Consider the following 19,643-nt stretch of genomic DNA (forward strand, 5'->3'; position numbering starts at 1 on the left):
GTGTTAGTGAGGTAGCATCAAGAACAGATGCAAAGGCCTTATTTGTTCACATTCATTCTCCAGCTGTTTGCACCATAACACAGTTTTTTGTCCACTACCAGGCCCACAGACCTTTTTGTGGTTTCTCCTGGCCATTTTATATTCCCTGGTTGCATCCATTAACAGCATATTAATCCCATGTAAACCACATCACTCCATTTCACTCTTATCTCATGCTTGCTTTTAACCCTCCATATGTTTAGGCCCCAAGCACTTTTTTCACTCCATCTGCTCAATGTGAGATATTGATGGGACAGTTTATGGTATGGGATTATGAAGATATGTTTCAAGTTGTGATGCTCATATGTAGGTATCTCAATCCCTATGTTGAATATGGGTATGGAACACCTTAGATTTAGGTTTGAATTTTAGAAATATAAAGATGCCTGTGCACGATTATTTAGAGGATTGTGTACATAAATCAGAAGACTTTTGCCGAATATGATACTTAAGTTGCATGTGAATAATGATGAAAAATTCCATTTTAATGAAATATGTATTCCAGATTCCCCAGTACCGCATCCTTCTGCTCCTCTTTACCCATGGAAACCCAAAGAGTCAGAAGTACTTCATCGGTGCTGTTGAGAAACTGATTGAACTTAATAAGGACCAATTACTTAGCAAGGTTCCAATGATTTTCAAGGTAGGCATAGACTTTAGGGTATAGTAAGTATTTTTTTTTTTTTCGCTGTCTCCCGCGTTTGCGAGGTAGTGCAAGGAAACAGACGAAAGAAATGGCCCAACCCACCCCCATACACATGTATATACATACGTCCACACACGCAAATATACATACCTACACAGCTTTCCATGGTTTACCCCAGACGCTTCACATGCCCTGATTCAATCACTGACAGCACGTCAACCCCGGTATACCACATCCATCCAATTCACTCTATTCCTTCCACGCCTTTCACCCTCCTGCATGTTCAGGCCCCGATCACACAAAATCTTTTTCACTCCATCTTTCCACCTCCAATTTGGTCTCGCATATATCCTCTTGGTCAATCTTTCCTCACTCATTCTCTCCATGTGCCCAAACCATTTCAAAACACCCTCTTCTGCTCTCTCAACCACGCTCTTTTTATTTCCACACATCTCTCTTACCCTTACATTACTTACTCAATCAAACCACCTCACACCACACATTGTCCTCAAACATCTCATTTCCAGCACATCCATCCTCCTGCGCACAACTCTTTCCATAGTCACGCCTCGCAACCATACAACATTGTTGGAACCACTATTCCTTCAAACATACCCATTTTTGCTTTCCGAGATAATGTTCTCGACTTCCACACATTCTTCAAGGCTCCCAGAATTTTCACCCCCTCCCCCACCCTATGATCCACTTCCGCTTCCATGGTTCCATCCGCTGCCAGATCCACTCCCAGATATCTAAACACTTTACTTCCTCCAGTTTTTCTCCATTCAAACTTACCTCCCAATTGACTTGACCCTCAACCCTACTGTACCTAATAACCTTGCTCTTATTCACATTTACTCTTAACTTTCTTCTTTCACACACTTTACCAAACTCAGTCACCAGCTTCTGCAGTTTCTCACATGAATCAGCCACCAGCGCTGTATCATCAGCAAACAACAACTGACTCACTTCCCAAGCTCTCTCATCCCCAACAGACTTCATACTTGCCCCTCTTTCCAAAGTATTATAAGTATTATACTGGAATGAAATGTTTTGCTTTTTTGTGAAATATGCTATAATGGATCTTTTGCAGATGCCTCAATGGAGGTGTCCTAATACTTACAGTAAATGGCATTCATTCTTGGGACTAAGGGGAATACCTTTTGGTGATGTTCTAGACTTTTTCACTTACAATGATGTTACTCTATGAAGGAGGAAGATCATACTAAAGGTATTAAGGTTGTGTGATCTGCATTTCTTTACATTCATATGCATGTAGATAAGTTACAGTGCTGCCATTGCCTCCCTACTGCAATTTCTATGTCCCAGCATACAATTACTTTAATCAGTTTTGGTACGTACCATGCTCTTAATGTTCTTGTATTGTCTTAGGAATGTGTTGTGTGAATAAATTATCAGGTTCATGAGTGGGAATGTGTAATGTAGATATATATTCTCACAATAAGGATGTTTTGCGATGTATGGGGTGTTAATTACAGAGAAGACAAGGATATGAACAGTGTTTATGGTAAGAATATGAAAGTGTGATATATGGCAGGTCTTTGAGAAGTTTAGTGTGGAGGCATATCATGCTGTGTGTTTATAAAAACTTTGAGTGTGAAAGTAGAAACCTTCTTTGAATTATTATCTGGCATTCATAGACAGAAATAATTGGAATTTTAATATTCCTACAATCTTTTTTATAGTAATATACTTTATCCAAACTGTTTGTACATGAATAGAAAAATATTATTATTCCCTCAGTATCTTGGAGGTTTGAGGTATGTCATTTACCCATATTTTTTGATCACTTTATTAGATTTTAGGTTTGTATTGTTAGAGGTAAGAATGTGTTAAATTGTAAGTTAATTGGCACTTATAGGTATGTTTTGGCTGTATTTGGTTTGGTAATTACTTGAAATATGCATGTGGGTGGGGGGGCGGGGATTTGTCTAAATGAAACCAAGATGGTTATTTTTCGAGGGAGTGGGTATCAGAAAAATAGATAGATAGGTTTTATGTTTTGTGGAAAAGAATATGAATTTTCTGGCCGTGAGTGAAACAAAGTTCAAGGTAGAGGGAAAGAATGGTTTGGAATGTCTTAAGGGTAAAGTTAGATTTTGGTGTGAAGGCAAAAGGTAAGGAAGGGGTAGCCCTGCTGATGAAGCCTTATGTATGGGAATAAGTGAAAGTGTAAAAAAGTGAGCTCAGGACTTGTGGGTAAAAATGAGAGTGGATTGAGAGAAATGGATGATTGTTAATTCGTATGGGCCTGGCCATAAGAAAAAAGATGAAATACATACGAGTACCTAACACAAGATTTAACTAATGTGGCAGGGATAGCGTGAAGCTCTTGCTGCATGTCTTGCTTTATGTATAAGACTGTTTTCTCGCTGCTACCTGCATTACATAATTATTGATTTTCTATTTTATCTGGGATTGATTTTAACAATGTGTCAAGTTAATGTTTTTACAGTTGTTCCATGTATGTTTCTTGTTTCTCTTGGCAGTAAATTTGATAATTTTGTAGCTTCCTGTTTGGGGTGATGACAACTGCATCTTCCCTGCTGAAAGGCTTTCAGGTTTAACATATTTTCTTTCATTCCTTCATTTTGTTACCTTGCGATGCTTAGTGTTTTCGGTGCAGCTGAGTGTGATTGTCTGTAGTTTTGACGAAAGAGATTGGGAATTTGTGATGAGCGATTTGAATGCCAAAGTGAGTGAGGCGGCAGTTGCTATAATTAGTTGGTATGGGGTACTTGATATTTGTAAGAGGAATGATAAATAACTTGTGGATTTATGTCCTGTAAAAGGACTAGTGATTGGGAATACCTTATTCAAGAAAAGGGATATAATTAAGTATACTTAGATGATTAGTATAGTGGTGTGTGATGTCACCATAGAATTGTTTATTGATTGGTTGGGGAGGGGATAAATGCAAAGGTTTTAGAGAGGGATGAGTATGCATGCAGTCTGGAGAGGGTGCAAGATCCTGGGAAATAAGTATTTTTAGTTTGCTGATGACAGCACTGATGGTGAATGAGTGAGAAATTGCAGTTATTGATGTATGTGTTTGGGGGTGCGTGTGAAGTGAGAATTGAGAGTAAATGTGAATTAAAGTAAGGTTATTGGGATTAGCAGGGTAGAGGGACAGGTAACTTGGCTTTTGAATTTCCATGGAGAAAATTTGGAGTAAGTTAAGTGTTTTAGATTCCCGGGAGTGGAAATGGCAACAAATAGAACCATGAAAGCAGAAGTGACTTTTATGGTGGGTAAGAGGAGGAAGATATAGAGCATTGAGGAATGTGTAGAAAGAGATGTCATTATTTGAGAGGGCTAAAGTGGGTGTTTGAAGATCTAGTTATCCGAGTGGTGTATGGATGAGAGTCGTGGATTATATATGAGGATGTGCAAAGGGGGGTGGATGTGTTGGAAATTAAATATATGAGGATAATAATGTTGTGGTTCCAACAATGTTTTATGGCTGCGAGGCTTGGGCTATGGATAGAGTTGTGCGCAGGAGGGTGGATGTGCTGGAAATGAGGTGTTTGAGGACAATATGTGGTGTGAGGTGGTTTGATCGAGTAAGTAATGTATGGGTAAGAGAGATGTGTGGAAACAAAAAGAGTGTGGTTGAGAGAGCAGAAGAGGGTGTTTTGAAATGGTTTGGTCACATGGAGAGAATGAGTGAGGAAAGATTGACCAAGAGGATATATGTGTCAGAAGTGGAGGGAACGAGGAGAAGTGGGAGACCAAATTGGAGGTGGAAAGATAGTGAAAAAGATTTTGAGTGATCGGGGCCTGAACATGCAGGAGGGTGAAAGGCGTGCAAGGAATAGAGTGAATTGGAAGGATGTGGTATACCGGGGTTGACGTGCTGTCAATGGATTGAACCAGGGCATGTGAAACATCTGGGGTAAACCATGGAAAGTTGTGTGGGGCCTGGATGTGGAAAGGGAGCTGTGGTTTCGGTGCATTATTACATGACAGCTAGAGACTGAATGTGAACGAATGGGGCCTTTGTTGTCTTTTCCTATTGCTACCTCGCACACATGAGGGGGAGGGGGTTGTTATTCCATGTGTTGCGAGGTGGCGATGGGAATGAATAAAGGCAGCAAATATAAATTATGTACATGTGTATATATGTATATGTCTGTGTGTGTATATATGTGTACATTGAGATTTTTTTTTTTTTTTTTTTTTTTTTTTTTTTTTTTTTTTTTTTTTTTTTGTCGCTGTCTCCCGCGTTTGCGAGGTAGCGCAGGGAAACAGACGAAAGAAATGGCCCAACCCACCCCCATACACATGTATATACATACGTCCACTCACGCAAATATACATACCTACACAGCTTTCCATGGTTTACCCCAGACGCTTCACATGCCCTGATTCAATCCACTGACAGCACGTCAACCCCGGTATACCACATCGCTCCAATTCACTCTATTCCTTGCCCTCCTTTCACCCTCCTGCATGTTCAGGCCCCGATCACACAAAATCTTTTTCACTCCATCTTTCCACCTCCAATTTGGTCTCCCTCATCTCCTCGTTCCCTCCACCTCCGACACATATATCCTCTTGGTCAATCTTTCCTCACTCATTCTCTCCATGTGCCCAAACCATTTCAAAACACCCTCTTCTGCTCTCTCAACCACGCTCTTTTTATTTCCACACATCTCTCTTACCCTTACGTTACTTACTCGATCAAACCACCTCACACCACACATTGTCCTCAAACATCTCATTTCCAGCACATCCATCCTCCTGCGCACCACTCTATCCATAGCCCACGCCTCGCAACCATACAACATTGTTGGAACCACTATTCCTTCAAACATACCCATTTTTGCTTGCTGAGATAATGTTCTCGACTTCCACACATTCTTCAAGGCTCCCAGAATTTTCGCCCCCTCCCCCACCCTATGATCCACTTCCGCTTCCATGGTTCCATCCGCTGCCAGATCCACTCCCAGATATCTAAAACACTTCACTTCCTCCAGTTTTTCTCCATTCAAACTCACCTCCCAATTGACTTGACCCTCAACCCTACTGTACCTAATAACCTTGCTCTTATTCACATTTACTCTTAACTTTCTTCTTTCACACACTTTACCAAACTCAGTCACCAGCTTCTGCAGTTTCTCACATGAATCAGCCACCAGCGCTGTATCATCAGCGAACAACAACTGACTCACTTCCCAAGCTCTCTCATCCCCAACAGACTTCATACTTGCCCCTCTTTCCAAAACTCATGCATTCACCTCCCTAACAACCCCATCCATAAACAAATTAAACAACCATGGAGACATCACACACCCCTGCCGCAAACCTACATTCACTGAGAACCAATCACTTTCCTCTCTTCCTACACGTACACATGCCTTACATCCTCAATAAAAACTTTTCACTGCTTCTAACAACTTGCCTCCCACACCATATATTCTTAATACCTTCCACAGAGCATCTCTATCAACTCTATCATATGCCTTCTCCAGATCCATAAATGCTACATACAAATCCATTTGCTTTTCTAAGTATTTCTCGCATACATTGAGATGTATAGGTATGTATATTTGCGTGTGTGGACGTGTATGTATATACATGTGTATGTGGGCGGGTTGGGCCATTCTTTCGTCTGTTTCCTTGCGCTGCCTCGCTAACGCGGGAGACAGCAACAAAGCAAAATGAATAAATAAATAGATAGATAAATAATGTGACAGCTAGAGACTGTTTGAACAAATGTGGCCTTTTTGGTCTGTGTTCCTGGTACTACCTCACTGAACCAAGGGATAGCAATGCTGTTTCCTGTGGGGCGGGTTAGCGACAGGAATGGATGAAGGTATGTAAGTATGAATATGTACATTTGTATGTATGTAGTGTCTGCATATATGTTTGTATATGTTGATATGTATATGTATGTGTGCATCTATGTATATATATATGTGTACATGAGTGGATGGGCAATTTCTTTGTTTCCTGGTGCTACATCACTGACGCGGGAAACAGTGATTACGTATAATGAATGATAAACAGAATAACGAGAAATGGGCTGGTACGATCAGTTAAGTAATAAAAGGGTAAGAGAGAGGTTTGGTATTAAGATGATTGTGGTTGAGAGAGCTGAAGAGGGTGTGCTGAAATGTTTTGGAGTTAGGAAGGGAATGGGTAAGGAGAGGGTGACAAAGGCTGAAGAGGGATACTGAAATCGTTTGGACAGGAAGGGAATGAGTAAGGAGAGGGTGACAAAGGCTGAAGAGGGATACTGAAAATGGTTTGTACATATGGAGAGAATGAGTGAGGAGAGGTTGACAAAGAGGATATGTGTTTCTGAAGTAAAGGGGTCAAGAAGAAGAATAACAACTTGAAGACTGAGGGATGGAGTGAAAAAGATTGTAAGTAAATTGGGGCTTGAACATCTGGATGGATGGCATGCATGGGATAGTGACTTGGCACGGTGTGGTATACAGGGGTCGTCATGCTGTCAATGGACCAAGCCAGGGCATGTCACTCAATTAGAGGAAACCATGGAAAGGTCTGTAGGGCCTGGTTGTGGATAGAATGCTTTGGTTTTGGTGCATTGCACTTGGCAGCTAGGGAGTGGATATGAGCATATGCGGCCTTTATCTGTACTTGGTGTTAATGTGGGAAAAGTACATTTCACTTGACAGCTAGGCAGTGGATGCGAGCACATGTGGCTTTTCTTTGTCATTACTTGGCATTGATGTAGGAAACTCTAAACAAGGATGGGGAAAAAAAAGTAATTTTCCTCATTTTTTGTTAGTGAGGTAGCACCAGGAACATATAAAGAAATTGCCTTATTCACTTGCATCCACTCTTTAGCTGCCATGTGCAGTGCATTTAAACCAGAGCCCACTGTCCACAACAAGGATCCATAGACCTTAATGACCATCCCCCGACTGCTTTGTATGCCATGGTTCAGCCTATTGACCACATTCTCACGACTGTCACATCATTTCAATTCCCCATATATCTTCAGCACATCACACCTTCCCGCATGTTCAGGCTTCAAACACTCAAAGACCCTTTCATTCCATCTTTCACCTCCTCCTTGGTTTTCCTTATTTTCCTTGTTTCCTTCCCCTGACATGTTTACTGTACCCTTGTAGTCATCCTACTAACTCGTCTCCATATATCCATACCACTTTAGCACAACCTTTTTAGCTCTTTCTCGCATATTTCTTTAACTCCTTTACCTCTTTATAACCCAGTCATTCCTTGATCAACCCTCCTCACACCACATATTGTCTGCAAACATTGATTTCCAATACATCCATTCTCTACATTTTTATCTTATGACTCGTTCTTTCATCCATAAAGCAGAGACAGGATTACTCTTACATCAAACATACCCATCTTTTCCCTTAAAGCTCCCATGGTACCATTTACAGCCATATCAATATCCAGGTATCTAAAACATTCTGCTTCCTTCAGTCTTCCATGCTCTCTCCATTCAAACCTATATTCCAATTAACCTGCTTCTCTTCACTTCTAAACCCATTAACCATGGTTTCATTCACATTTGCTCTTGACTTTCTTGTTTCACAGACACTATCAAACTTGGACACCAGTAACTGTAGTTTTTCACTCTAATCAGTCACCAGCAAACATAAACTGACTCGCCTCCCAGGTCCCTACCACCCAAGGTGGACTGCAGACCTGCCTCTGTTTCCAAGACCATTGCTTCTACCTCCCTCTCCACCCTATCCACTAACAAATTAAACAGCCCCTCAGTATATCCAACTTCTCGTGGAACACTGTCTTCTCTTGACACACAGACACTTTACTCTCAAGATAAAAACTCTTCTGTTTCATGCTGTTTCCCTTCTGCACCTTACCTGTTACAGAGGATCTTTATTAACATTTTCATATGCTTTCACCAGATCCATAATCACCCCATTAAAGTCCTTATGTTTCCCTTAAGTATCTCTTGCACATCCTCAAAGCTAACATCTGATCCCCACATCCTTTACCATTCTCGGAGCCACATTGCTCCTGCCCAGTCTGAAACTCGCCACTCACCCATACAGCTTACCAAGTACATTCAACAAACTTGTACTCCTGTAAGTTGAATTTTTGCTTTTGTACCCCTTTTCTTTACACATTGGTACTTTACAGGCATTGTGCTAGTCCTCGGGCACCTTAACCACGAGCCATACTAACTAGCCATTCAACAACACAATCACCCCTCCTCTCTTACAAGAACTTAAACTAGTTCCATTCGCTCGAGATGTTTTGCCACATGTCTTCTGTTGCAATGCTTTCAAAAACCGTTTTCTGTCACTTCTATCATCCTGTCATCAAATGCATTCAACAAATCTATGATTCATCTTTTCACTTCATTTCTGTCAGTTATTTCCACATTTGCCCTCTAATGATGTTCTCATTGCTTCTCTTTCTCACTGTTAACCTCCTTTCAAAAGATTATCTTGTGCCCCTTGATGTTTACTGCTGCTCACTCACCCCATTTGTCCATGTTTTCAGCCCTTTCCTATCCACAGTTTGCCTTGTTAAGTCAGATAACATTAGGAGCAGAAAACAGAGTCTTGGAGGAAAGATCCTGACTTGGCTCCTTCCTGTGGAAAGTAATAATACAGGAGGGGAGGATTATTGTCATATTGCTGTTTCCTTCATATATTTGTTTTCAGTTGAACCACTCTTGCAGAAATCAGAAACAAATGAATTAACATGCTGTACCATGTTTAGAATTTGGTAGGATTGTCTGTAAAGTTGGAATATTGGTAGGCCTTTTTCCTGAACTAAGACTGGTTGCATTATACATGTATATATGATTTTTATTCCTTTTTATGCTAATTTTGGAACCGATTTGTCCAGTTATTTTGACTTTTTAAACAAAAGTCTCATTGTTACCCTTCCCACCCTTAGGAAGGTTTGATTTTTTCTCGCACAGTTGCACAATCATGATCTCCGTAGCTGCACTTGGATACTGAGCCACAGATCCAAATGTGATTATTTTTATTCCAGACTATGTATGATCAAGACGTAATTGAGGAGGAAGTGTTATTGGATTGGGGAAAGAAGGTGTCAAGGAAGTATGTTAGTAAAGAAACTGCATCGGAGATCCATGCCAAAGCCCAACCTTTCCTCAAGTGGCTCCAGGAGGCTGAAGAAGAAGAAACCACAGAGGAAGAGGAAGAAGACGGTGATGTTGAAGTAAGGAAGTTCAGACAATTTTGTTTGTTGGTAGACGAGTGTTTCCATACACCACCAACTGGAAACTCTTGTTTAACAAAGATGTCTTGGCTCTGCCTCCTCTTTGTATATGAACTGACTGTTCCAAGTGTAATATCTTGTGCTTGCACCCCCCTGACGATGTTATTATTACTCGAAAGGGCACTTGGAAACTTGTTTCATTTTCCTCATGCTTATCAGCAAACACTAGATCACGCATACCTCTATGACCTATTGCAATATATATGTGTATGTGAGTGGATATCTTTGTCTGTTTCCTGGCATTTCTTTGCTAGTGCAGAAAACAATAATCAAGTATGAATAGAAATATTAGAGGTCTGAAGGAGTGGATTTTAAATGTTTGGAATGTAGGGAGAAGATGAGTGGAAGGAAAAACCACAGACAGGTCTGTAAGACGTGTTTTGGATAGGGGACTATGGTTTCAGTGCATTATACTTTACAGGTTGAGAATGGATATTGGCAAATTGCCATTGAGGGAAAAAAAAATTTAAGGCTTAAGTGAGACTTGTAAGGAAGTTTACCTACTGGTTTGGAGGCATGCTCCGTAATGTAAGATGAGGATACTGTCCTGTCAGTAAGCTTTGCATGCATTCAGTGTAATGAGTGGGTAGACAGGGATGTATGTATGTAGTGTGTGTGTAACCAAAGATATGAATCATTTGCAAAAATGTTAAAATTCCTCTTTCTCTGTGTTCAGTGCTGCATAGTGTGATTGTACTCTTGATGTATGTATTTTTGTGTCCTACATCACATTTTTTTTTTCTGTTTTGCAGTTTGATCCTCGTGCACTGAGTCAGACTCTTAAAGAACAGGAAGCCAAGAATTCAGCAGACACTAAACCACTTGTAGCTGAAGCTCCAAAGATTGTTGCTCCTGGGGAAGAAGAGGAGGAGGAGGAGGATGAAAGTGATTTGGATATTGATAACTTATAAGTATCATTATCTGAATCTTTAGTTCTTGGCAGATTATTAATGAGGACCATATTACTTAAAGAATAATTGGGAAGGAATAATGGAACTTGGTTACTTGAAATTGAATCTACATGAAACACTCACTGAATTTTAAATTATGCTGCCAATCAGTACAAAACTACATCATTACTTGTTACATAGTACTTGAAAATTATTTTTATAAACCCCATCATAAGTGACTAACCAGGTAGCATTTTTCTGACCTTACAAATTGGTGATCACAGTTAGAGACAAAGCATAATGTTAACCAGTACCCAGTCCCTATTTGGGATGTTATTTGTTTTTGCATTAATACTTTTGTGATATTGGTCCTCATTGAATGTTAATCTGAAATTATTGATGAATAACCAGACAGAAAATGCAGCTTCATGTATTTTTTTTTTTCCGGCTCATTAGCTGTAGCAAGTGCTTAATGATATAGCTCCAAGTTATTCCCATAACCTTAAAACTTTTTAGGGTACATGGCAGTACCTTTTTTTTTTTTTTTTTTTTTTTTTTTTTTTTTTTTTTTTTTGTGCTTGGACCAGATGTGTTGAGAATAATTTTTGCACAAGGCATATATAAAATGGGCCCTACAGTATTTTCCGATTGTTGCAATATTTTGGTTTTGTTAAGTATATAAAAATTTGGTTTAGTCCATAATACACCATTCAAGAACTAAATGTTTTAAACCTCCATTGAAAGTTATAAATGCTCAGTGTGGTTTAGGGTTAATCATTGAATATTATTGGTAGCTGTGAGGTAGTAGCTCCATTTAGTGTGAGTTGTAACAATTTAAAATCCAGTTGTAGTGTTACAGGATCATACTTTTTTAAATGTTTACTATAGAACATAACAAAAGCTACAAGATGGTTAGAAGCAGCTCTGACCTCTCAACTGTTCATCACACAAAGCTTTTAGACGGTGTAATAAACCAGCATGATGCGACCATAGGTAATTTTTGGGAAATGTGGATGATTTTCTGCATATAATACCAGGAATTACGTGGTTTTGTAACTCGCCTTTACTGTGTACATCTCGTATATAATGCATTATTTGGTGTTTGGGCCTTTTGCAAGTAGTCAGTATTAAGAACAAAATTAAGCTCTTTGTTTATTAAATGGACACAGCTTGTGGGTTCTTGTATAATATTGACCAAAGTATTGATAGATTGAATTTTGATATTGTAAAAACAAATTTGCTCACCTACAAACATCTAAATAACAATAGCAGTGGATGATCTCTAAATAGGAAGAGATTGGGGAGGTTTTATGCCTAAGATGTTAAGCCAAGTTATGAATATGTAAAGGAAATTCTTAAGTTACAGATTTTAACATTTTGTTAAAGGCTTACTCCCCCCAATCTTGCCGCATGTTTTATGTGGTGTGGCGGCTAGATTATTTTTGAACAGACTACATGTAATGAACTGTGATCTTAAAATGACATTGGTAAGGGGAGATACCTGAGTAGCTAAAGAAAGTTGGAACTTGCTTTATAATCATTTGGTACCTATCTCTTTTTACTATATTGGTCTGGATATATCCCCTTGCCCAATTCATGTGATAGAATGAGGAGCATAGAACAAGTCAGTTGGGATCAGTAGATATATGCAGATAAATCTGTTACCTAGATTACTGGCTGAAGATGGAGATTGCAGTGACTTCATACACAGAACAGTGATATTCACTCGTGTAAAACTTTTGATGTACCGAAAAAGATACCATATTTAAAACTTTATTTTTATTTATAGTAATGAAACCAGCATTCGATTATGTGGCAAGGTAATTTCTCAGTACCTTTTTTTTTCATTATTATTTCTAGAAATGTAAGGGTACAGATCATAAGTTTTCTAAACATGAAAATTGGAGGAATACCACAGAGGATAGTGTCGAAAAATGACATTGTTCAAGTGATCTTGAGAAATTGGTTTTGACTATTAAGGTGATTTGGATGTAGTATGAAAGATTAGGCGGCTGCCACTGATACATTTGTCGCCTTTGTTTTTTTTTTTAGATGTTATTGTAAAGCTCTTAAAAAAATTGTTGCAGCATCCAATTTTATTTTATTGACCCATCCATTTTGTGCTTGAAATGTTTATTCTTCTCATACTTTTCATTCTCCTTTTTTAACATGAGCTGTATCTAAAATATGAAAGGTAGACCAGGGGAAAAAGCATTTTTTTAAAGCCATGATTGTTAATTTATTACCAGTACGTGCTGTCAATAGTAGGTATGAGGATGTCTGGAAATACTCTAAACCAACCTAAGAGCTCGGTTAATTACACCAGCAATAATTTTTATTTTTTTTTCTTATTTCTGTTATACTTAATTGCCATTTCCCGCTACATAGTCAACATATCCTGCGTTAGTGAGTTAGTGTCGAGCAGATGACCGAGCCATTGAGGGAATAATCCTCACTTGGGCCCCCTTCTCTGTCCTTTTAGAAATGTAAAAACAGGTGGGGAGAATTTCCAGCCCCCTGCGCCCACCCCTTTGTCATCATCTACAAGGTGCTGTCAGTGGACTGAACCAAGGCATATGAAACGTCTGGGGTAAACCATGGAATGGTCTATGGGGTTTGATGTGGATATGGAGCTGTGGTTTCGGTGCATTACCCATGACAGCTAGAGACTGAGTGTAAACTATTGTGGCCTTTTTAGTTTATTTTCCTGGTGCTACCTCGCTGAAGCAGACATGAACATATATATATACATGTACGTACATATTCATTCTTGCTTGCCTTCATCCATTCCTGATGATACCCTGCCCCACAGGAAACGGCATCACTACCCCGAACTTCAGTGAGGTAGCGACAGGAAAACAGACATAAAAGGCCACATTAGTTCACAGTCTCTAACTGTCATGTGTAATGCACTGAAACCACAGCTCCCTATCCACATCCTTCTTTTTGGAAAAATTAAAAACAGGAGGGGCTGGATGTGGAAAGGGAGATGTGGTTTCGGTGCATTACACATGGCACACTACCTTGCATGCACATGGGGGAGGGAGGGTGCCATTTCATGTGTGGTGGGGTGGAGGCAGAATGGATGAAGACAGCAAGTATGAGTTACGTACATGTGTATATATGTATATGTTGAAATGTATAGGTATATATATTTGCGTGTGTGGACGTGTATGTATATATATATATGGCAGCGGATGGAAACGCGTAAGTGGATCATAGGGTGGGGGAGGGGGCGAAATTTCTGGGAGCCTTGAAGAATGTGTGGAAGCCGAGAACATTATCTCGGAAAGCAAAAATGGGTATGTTTGAAGGAATAGTGGTTCCAACAATGTTGTATGGTTGCGAGGCGTGGACTATGGATAGAGTTGTGCGCAGGAGGATGGATGTGCTGGAAATGAGATGTTTGAGGACAGTGTGTGGTGTGAGGTGGTTTGATCGAGTAAGTAACGTAAGGGTAAGGGAGATGTGTGGAAATAAAAAGAGCGTGGTTGAGAGAGCAGAAGAGGGTGTTTTGAAATGGTTTGGTCACATGGAGAGAATGAGTGAGGAAAGATTGACCAAGAGGATATATGTGTCGGAGGTGGAGGGAACGAGGAGAAGAGGGAGACCAAATTGGAGGTGGAAAGATGGAGTGAAAAAGATTTTGTGTGATCGGGGCCTGAACATGCAGGAGGGTGAAAGGAGGGCAAGGAATAGAGTGAATTGGAGCGATGTGGTATACCGGGGTTGACGTGCTGTCAGTGGATTGAATCAAGGCATGTGAAGCGTCTGGGGTAAACCATGGAAAGCTGTGTAGGTATGTATATTTGCGTGTGTGGACGTATGTATATACATGTGTATGGGGTGGGTTGGGCCATTTCTTTCGTCTGTTTCCTTGCGCTACCTCGCAAACGCGGGAGACAGCGACAAAGCAAAAAAAAAAAATTTTTTTTCTTTCATACTATTCGCCATTTCCCGCATTAGCGAGGTAGCGTTAAGAACAGAGGGCTGGACCTTTGAGGGAATATCCTCACCTGGCCCCCTTCTCTGTCCCTTCTTTTGGAAAATTAAAAAAAAACGAGAGGGGAGGATTTCCAGCCCCCCCCGCTCCCTTCCCTTTTAGTCGCCTTCTACGACACGCAGGGAATACGTGGGAAGTATTCTTTCTCCCCTATCCCCAGGGATAAAATATATATATGTATGTATTTATATATGCATATATATTTGGAAGCGGAAGTGAGTCGCAGGGTAGGGGAGGGGGAGAAAGTTTTGGGAGCGTTGAAAAATGTGTGGAAGGCGAGAACATTATCTCGAAAAGCAAAAATGTTATATGGTGCAAGGCGTGGGCTGTAGATAGAGTTGTACGGAGGAGGGTGGATGTGTTGGAAATGAAATGTTTGAGGACAATATATGGTTTGATTGAGTAAGTAATGAAAGGGTAAGAGAGAGGTGTGGCAATAAAAAAGAGTGGTTGAGAGAGCAGAAGATGGTGTTTTGAAATGGTTTGGTCACATGGAGAGAATGAGAGAGGAAAGATTGTTGACAAAGGATATATGTGGCAGAGGTGGAGGGAACGAGAAGTGGGAGACCAAATTGGAGGTGGAAAGATGGAATGAAAAAGATTTTGAGCGATCGGGGCCTGAACATGCCTGAGGGTGAAAGGCGTGCAAGGAAAGAGTGAATTGGAACGATGTGGTATACCGGGGTCGACGTGTTGTCAATGGATTGAACCAGGGCATGTGAAGCGTCCGGTAAACCATGGAACGTTTTGTGGGGCCTGGATGTGGAAAGGGAGCTGTGGTTTAGGTGCATTATACATGACAGATAGAGACTAAGTGTGAACGAATGTATCCTTCGTTGTATTTTCCTAGCGCTACCTCGCGTGCATGCGAGGGGAGGAGGTGGTTATTTCATGTGTGGCGAGGTGGCGACGGGAATGAATTAGAGGCTGCCAGTATAATTGTATATATATATATATATATATATATATATATATATATATATATATATATATATGTCTGTGTATGTATATGTTGAAATTTATAGGTATGTATATGTGCGCGTGTGGACGTGTATGTATATACATGTGTATGTGGGCGGGTTTGGCCATTTCTTTCGTCTGTTTCCTTGCGCTGCCTCGCTAACGCGGGAGACAGCGAAAGTATAATGAAATAAATGTAAAATAATATATATATATATATATATCATACAAACCTCCAACAGTCAGGATCGAACCCAGGACCCCTGTGCAACAGGCGGGAGCGTTACTACTAGGCTATGAACGCTCGCGAGTGTTGCACAAGGGTCCCGAGTTCATTCCTGGCTGTTGGAGGTTTGTATGTTTTATGAAGGTGCGCTTTCACGTGCACTTGGCTCATATATATATATATATATATATATATATATATATATATATATATATATATATATATATAACGTTTCATGAATCCATTACATTCCATTCCTGCGAGCTACTGGAAGGAGAACGTGGAGTAACTCAGGACTCTTCCGGAAGGGTACTGGGTTAATTGCATATGGCATCACAAGGAAGCCTTTCACGTAGTATGTTCTAGTTTATAAACAACAGACTTTCGTCTAGCAGCGTCTTTTTTTCGCAATCACTTAAGACCGGCAATGTAGTTAAACCATGATATTCCTGTAAATAGAATTTTAAAGTTCGTTTCAGAAAATGGGAACTGAAAAACCCCTGCGCATGCGCACTAATTCAAGTCCACAGGACACTGCTGCAGTGATTTGTTACTTTTGTGCTCATCGTAATTCTGACATCACCTCTGAAGATGCTAGGTCATCAGTGAAGCTTCCGTTACGTTAATGGTTAGTGCCCTCTTGGTCATTATTTTAGGTACTGTAATTAGAAAACACAAGAGATAGTCCCTGTTCCTCATACACTAACCCTACGGCACACACACAAAACTGAAAGACTCCGAAGGCTGTCTTTTTAAGGCGGTGCGTCAGGTTCTTTCTATATGATCTGTTGCAGATATCCAACATGGTTGATGCGCAGTTTGCCTAAACCTTTAAGAAGGCAGTGGGATTATACGAAGCTTGAAAAATACGGGAAGCGCAAACGGAAGGCGAGGGCATAAACAAGCGGACTGTGGTTCCCTGTGTCCAGAGGTTAGCGCTGCTTTCATAATAATGTAATACATCGATTGCTAATGACATTACCTGTTATTTGCCGCAGTAAATGCCACATTGCTTTTGTATTTGGAAATAACTCTGAATTGGGGCTACCTTAATTATATGGAAGTTTCTCTCGTCTCACATTCATCCTTATTATCCCCTATCAAGACAACACGAGATGTACTGATCATTTTGAAATTCGTCGAACCCACCCGGGAACCTACCTTAACCATGTGTAGGGCTACCAAGACCTACGCCCACAGTTGTTTAAAGTTACCCAGGTGCTTGTCCAGATTACTCGTGTGGGTGTTGGTGCAATAGTAATTATCAAATATAACCTCGTGACGTGTGAAATACTTTGAAATAGTTCAAATGACTATGGTACGTCTGATTCAGTTTTTTTCAGTTTGCGATATTGTGTTTAGCCGTAGAATCTCATAACGCATCATGGTTTGCATACCAGATAGGATTAATTGCAACACTGAAGATTGAAAACCAAGTTCATAACTTTTGTGCAAAGTTGTTCAGGTAGATGAAACAGGAGCCAGAAATTACATGAAATTATTCCAAAGGTGACTGGGAACATTGCAGTAGCATTTATAAGTGAAGCTGTCAAACAGAAAGGCAGGTTGTCGAGTCATGTGCTATAAATCAGTTCAGGGTAGTGGATCTGAATGATAGTACGTATAAGATGGATAAAATTGTCATTGCAACGGTCTAAGAGATTTAAGAAGAAAATGGCAATTAACAAATGTAAACTATTAGTTTTTCCAGGTCTGTTGCTATCTCCCAATTTCAGTATTTACATCATATATTCATTCTTGTCTTTTCCTGGAGGTAATGAGGTCTGGGTGGCCATTGCCTTTGATTCTTGTCGGCTTCTTCCCTGCTGCTAGTGTGTTTGTGTGTGTCTTATAGGACTCCGCCTGCTCGAGACTCCACTGCGAGTGAAAAGTTACCTTTGACGAAGCTTTATCACTGGAAATGAAGTCTCTCCATTTGAAGAAGTCTACAGTCCCCCACTGATAGAAGATGTGCAGCCTTATATATATATATATATATATATATATATATATATATATATATATATATATATATATATATATATATATATTCCTGGTAAATTATATGGGAGGGTATTGATTGAGAGGGTGAAGGCATGCACAGAGCATCAGATTGGGGAAGAGCAGTGTGGTTTCAGAAGTGGTAGAGGATGTGTGGATCAGGTGTTTGCTTTGAAGAATGTAAGCGAGAAATACTTAGAAAAACAAATGGATTTGTATGTAGCATTTATGGATCTGGAGAAGGCATATGATAGAGTTGATAGAGATGCTCTGTGGAAGGTATTAAGAATATATGGTGTGGGAGGCAAGTTGTTAGAAGCAGTGAAAAGTTTTTATCGAGGATGTAAGGCATGTGTACGTGTAGGAAGAGAGGAAAGTGATTGGTTCTCAGTGAATGTAGGTTTGCGGCAGGGGTGTGTGATGTCTCCATGGTTGTTTAATTTGTTTATGGATAGGGTTGTTAGGGAGGTGAATGCAAAAGTTTTGGAAAGAGGGGCAAGTATGCAGTCTGTTGTGGATGAGAGGGCTTGGGAAGTGAGTTAGTTGTTGTTCGCTGATGATACAGCGCTGGTGGCTGATTCATGTAAAAAACTGCAGAAGCTGGTGACTGAGTTTGGTAAAGTGTGTGAAAGAAGAAAGTTAAGAGTAAATGTGAATAAGAGCAAGGTTATTAGATACAGTAGGGTTGAGGGTCAAGTCAATTGGGAGGTAAGTTTGAATGGAGAAAAGCTGGAGGAAGTGAAGTGTTTTAGATATCTGGGAGTGGATCTGGCAGCGGATGGAACCATGGAAGCGGAAGTGAATCACAGGGTGGGGGAGGGGGCGAAAATTCTGGGAGCCTTGAAGAATGTGTGGAAGTCGAGAACATTATCTTGGAAAGCAAAAATGGGTATGTTTGAAGGAATGGTGGTTCCAACAATGTTGTATGGTTGCGAGGCGTGGGCTATGGATAGAGTTGTGCGCAGGAGGGTGGATGTGCTGGAAATATGTTTGAGGACAATATGTGGTGTGAGGTGGTTTGATCGAGTAAGTAATGTAAGGGTGAGAGAGATGTGTGGAAATAAAAAGAGTGTGGTTGAGAGAGCAGAAGAGGGTGTTTTGAAATGGTTTGGACACATGGAGAGAATGAGTGGGGAAAGATTGACCAAGAGGATATATGTGTCAGAGGTGGAGGGAACGAGGAGAAGTGGGAGACCAAATTGGAGGTGGAAAGATGGAGTGAAAAAGATTTTGAGTGATCGGGGCCTGAACATGCAGGAGGGTGAAAGGCGTGGAAGGAATAGAGTGAATTGGAACGATGTGGTATACCGGGGTCGACGTGCTGTCAATGGATTGAACCAGGGCATGTGAAGCGTCTGGGGTAAACCATGCAAAGTGTGTGGGGCCTGGATGTGGAAAGGGAGCTGTGGTTTCGGTGCATTATTACATGACAGCTAGAGACTGAGTGTGAACGAATGGGGCCTTTGGTGTTTTTCCTAGCGCTACCTCGCACACATGAGGGGGGAGGGGGTTGTTATTCCATGTGTGGCGAGGTGGCGATGGGAACAAATAAAGGCAGACAGTATGAATTATGTACATGTGTATATATGTATATGTCTGTGTGTGTATATATATGTGTACATTGAG

At 40.4% G+C, this 19,643-nt stretch overlaps 2 protein-coding genes across 2 annotated transcripts in view; both read left to right on the top strand.

The window, feature by feature from the left end:
• The window catches only part of eIF5 (eukaryotic translation initiation factor 5), a 53,737-nt gene extending 42,732 nt beyond the window's left edge, over nucleotides 1-11,005 (top strand). Inside the window, exons 13-15 of the mRNA XM_071683484.1 lie at nucleotides 545-682; nucleotides 9,689-9,877; nucleotides 10,690-11,005. Coding sequence (XP_071539585.1) covers nucleotides 545-682; nucleotides 9,689-9,877; nucleotides 10,690-10,848 — 486 coding nt within the window. The 3' untranslated portion in view covers nucleotides 10,849-11,005. The remainder of the gene's footprint in view (nucleotides 1-544; nucleotides 683-9,688; nucleotides 9,878-10,689) is intronic.
• Nucleotides 11,006-16,527: 5,522 nt separating this feature from the next.
• The window catches only part of Alg3 (Alg3, alpha-1,3- mannosyltransferase), a 128,833-nt gene continuing 125,717 nt past the window's right edge, over nucleotides 16,528-19,643 (top strand). The window contains exon 1 of the mRNA XM_071683492.1: nucleotides 16,528-16,644. The gene's annotated coding sequence lies outside the window, so the exon portion shown is untranslated. The remainder of the gene's footprint in view (nucleotides 16,645-19,643) is intronic.

Source organism: Panulirus ornatus, chromosome 36 (assembly GCF_036320965.1).
Source record: "Panulirus ornatus isolate Po-2019 chromosome 36, ASM3632096v1, whole genome shotgun sequence".
Classification (NCBI taxonomy): domain Eukaryota; kingdom Metazoa; phylum Arthropoda; class Malacostraca; order Decapoda; family Palinuridae; genus Panulirus; species Panulirus ornatus.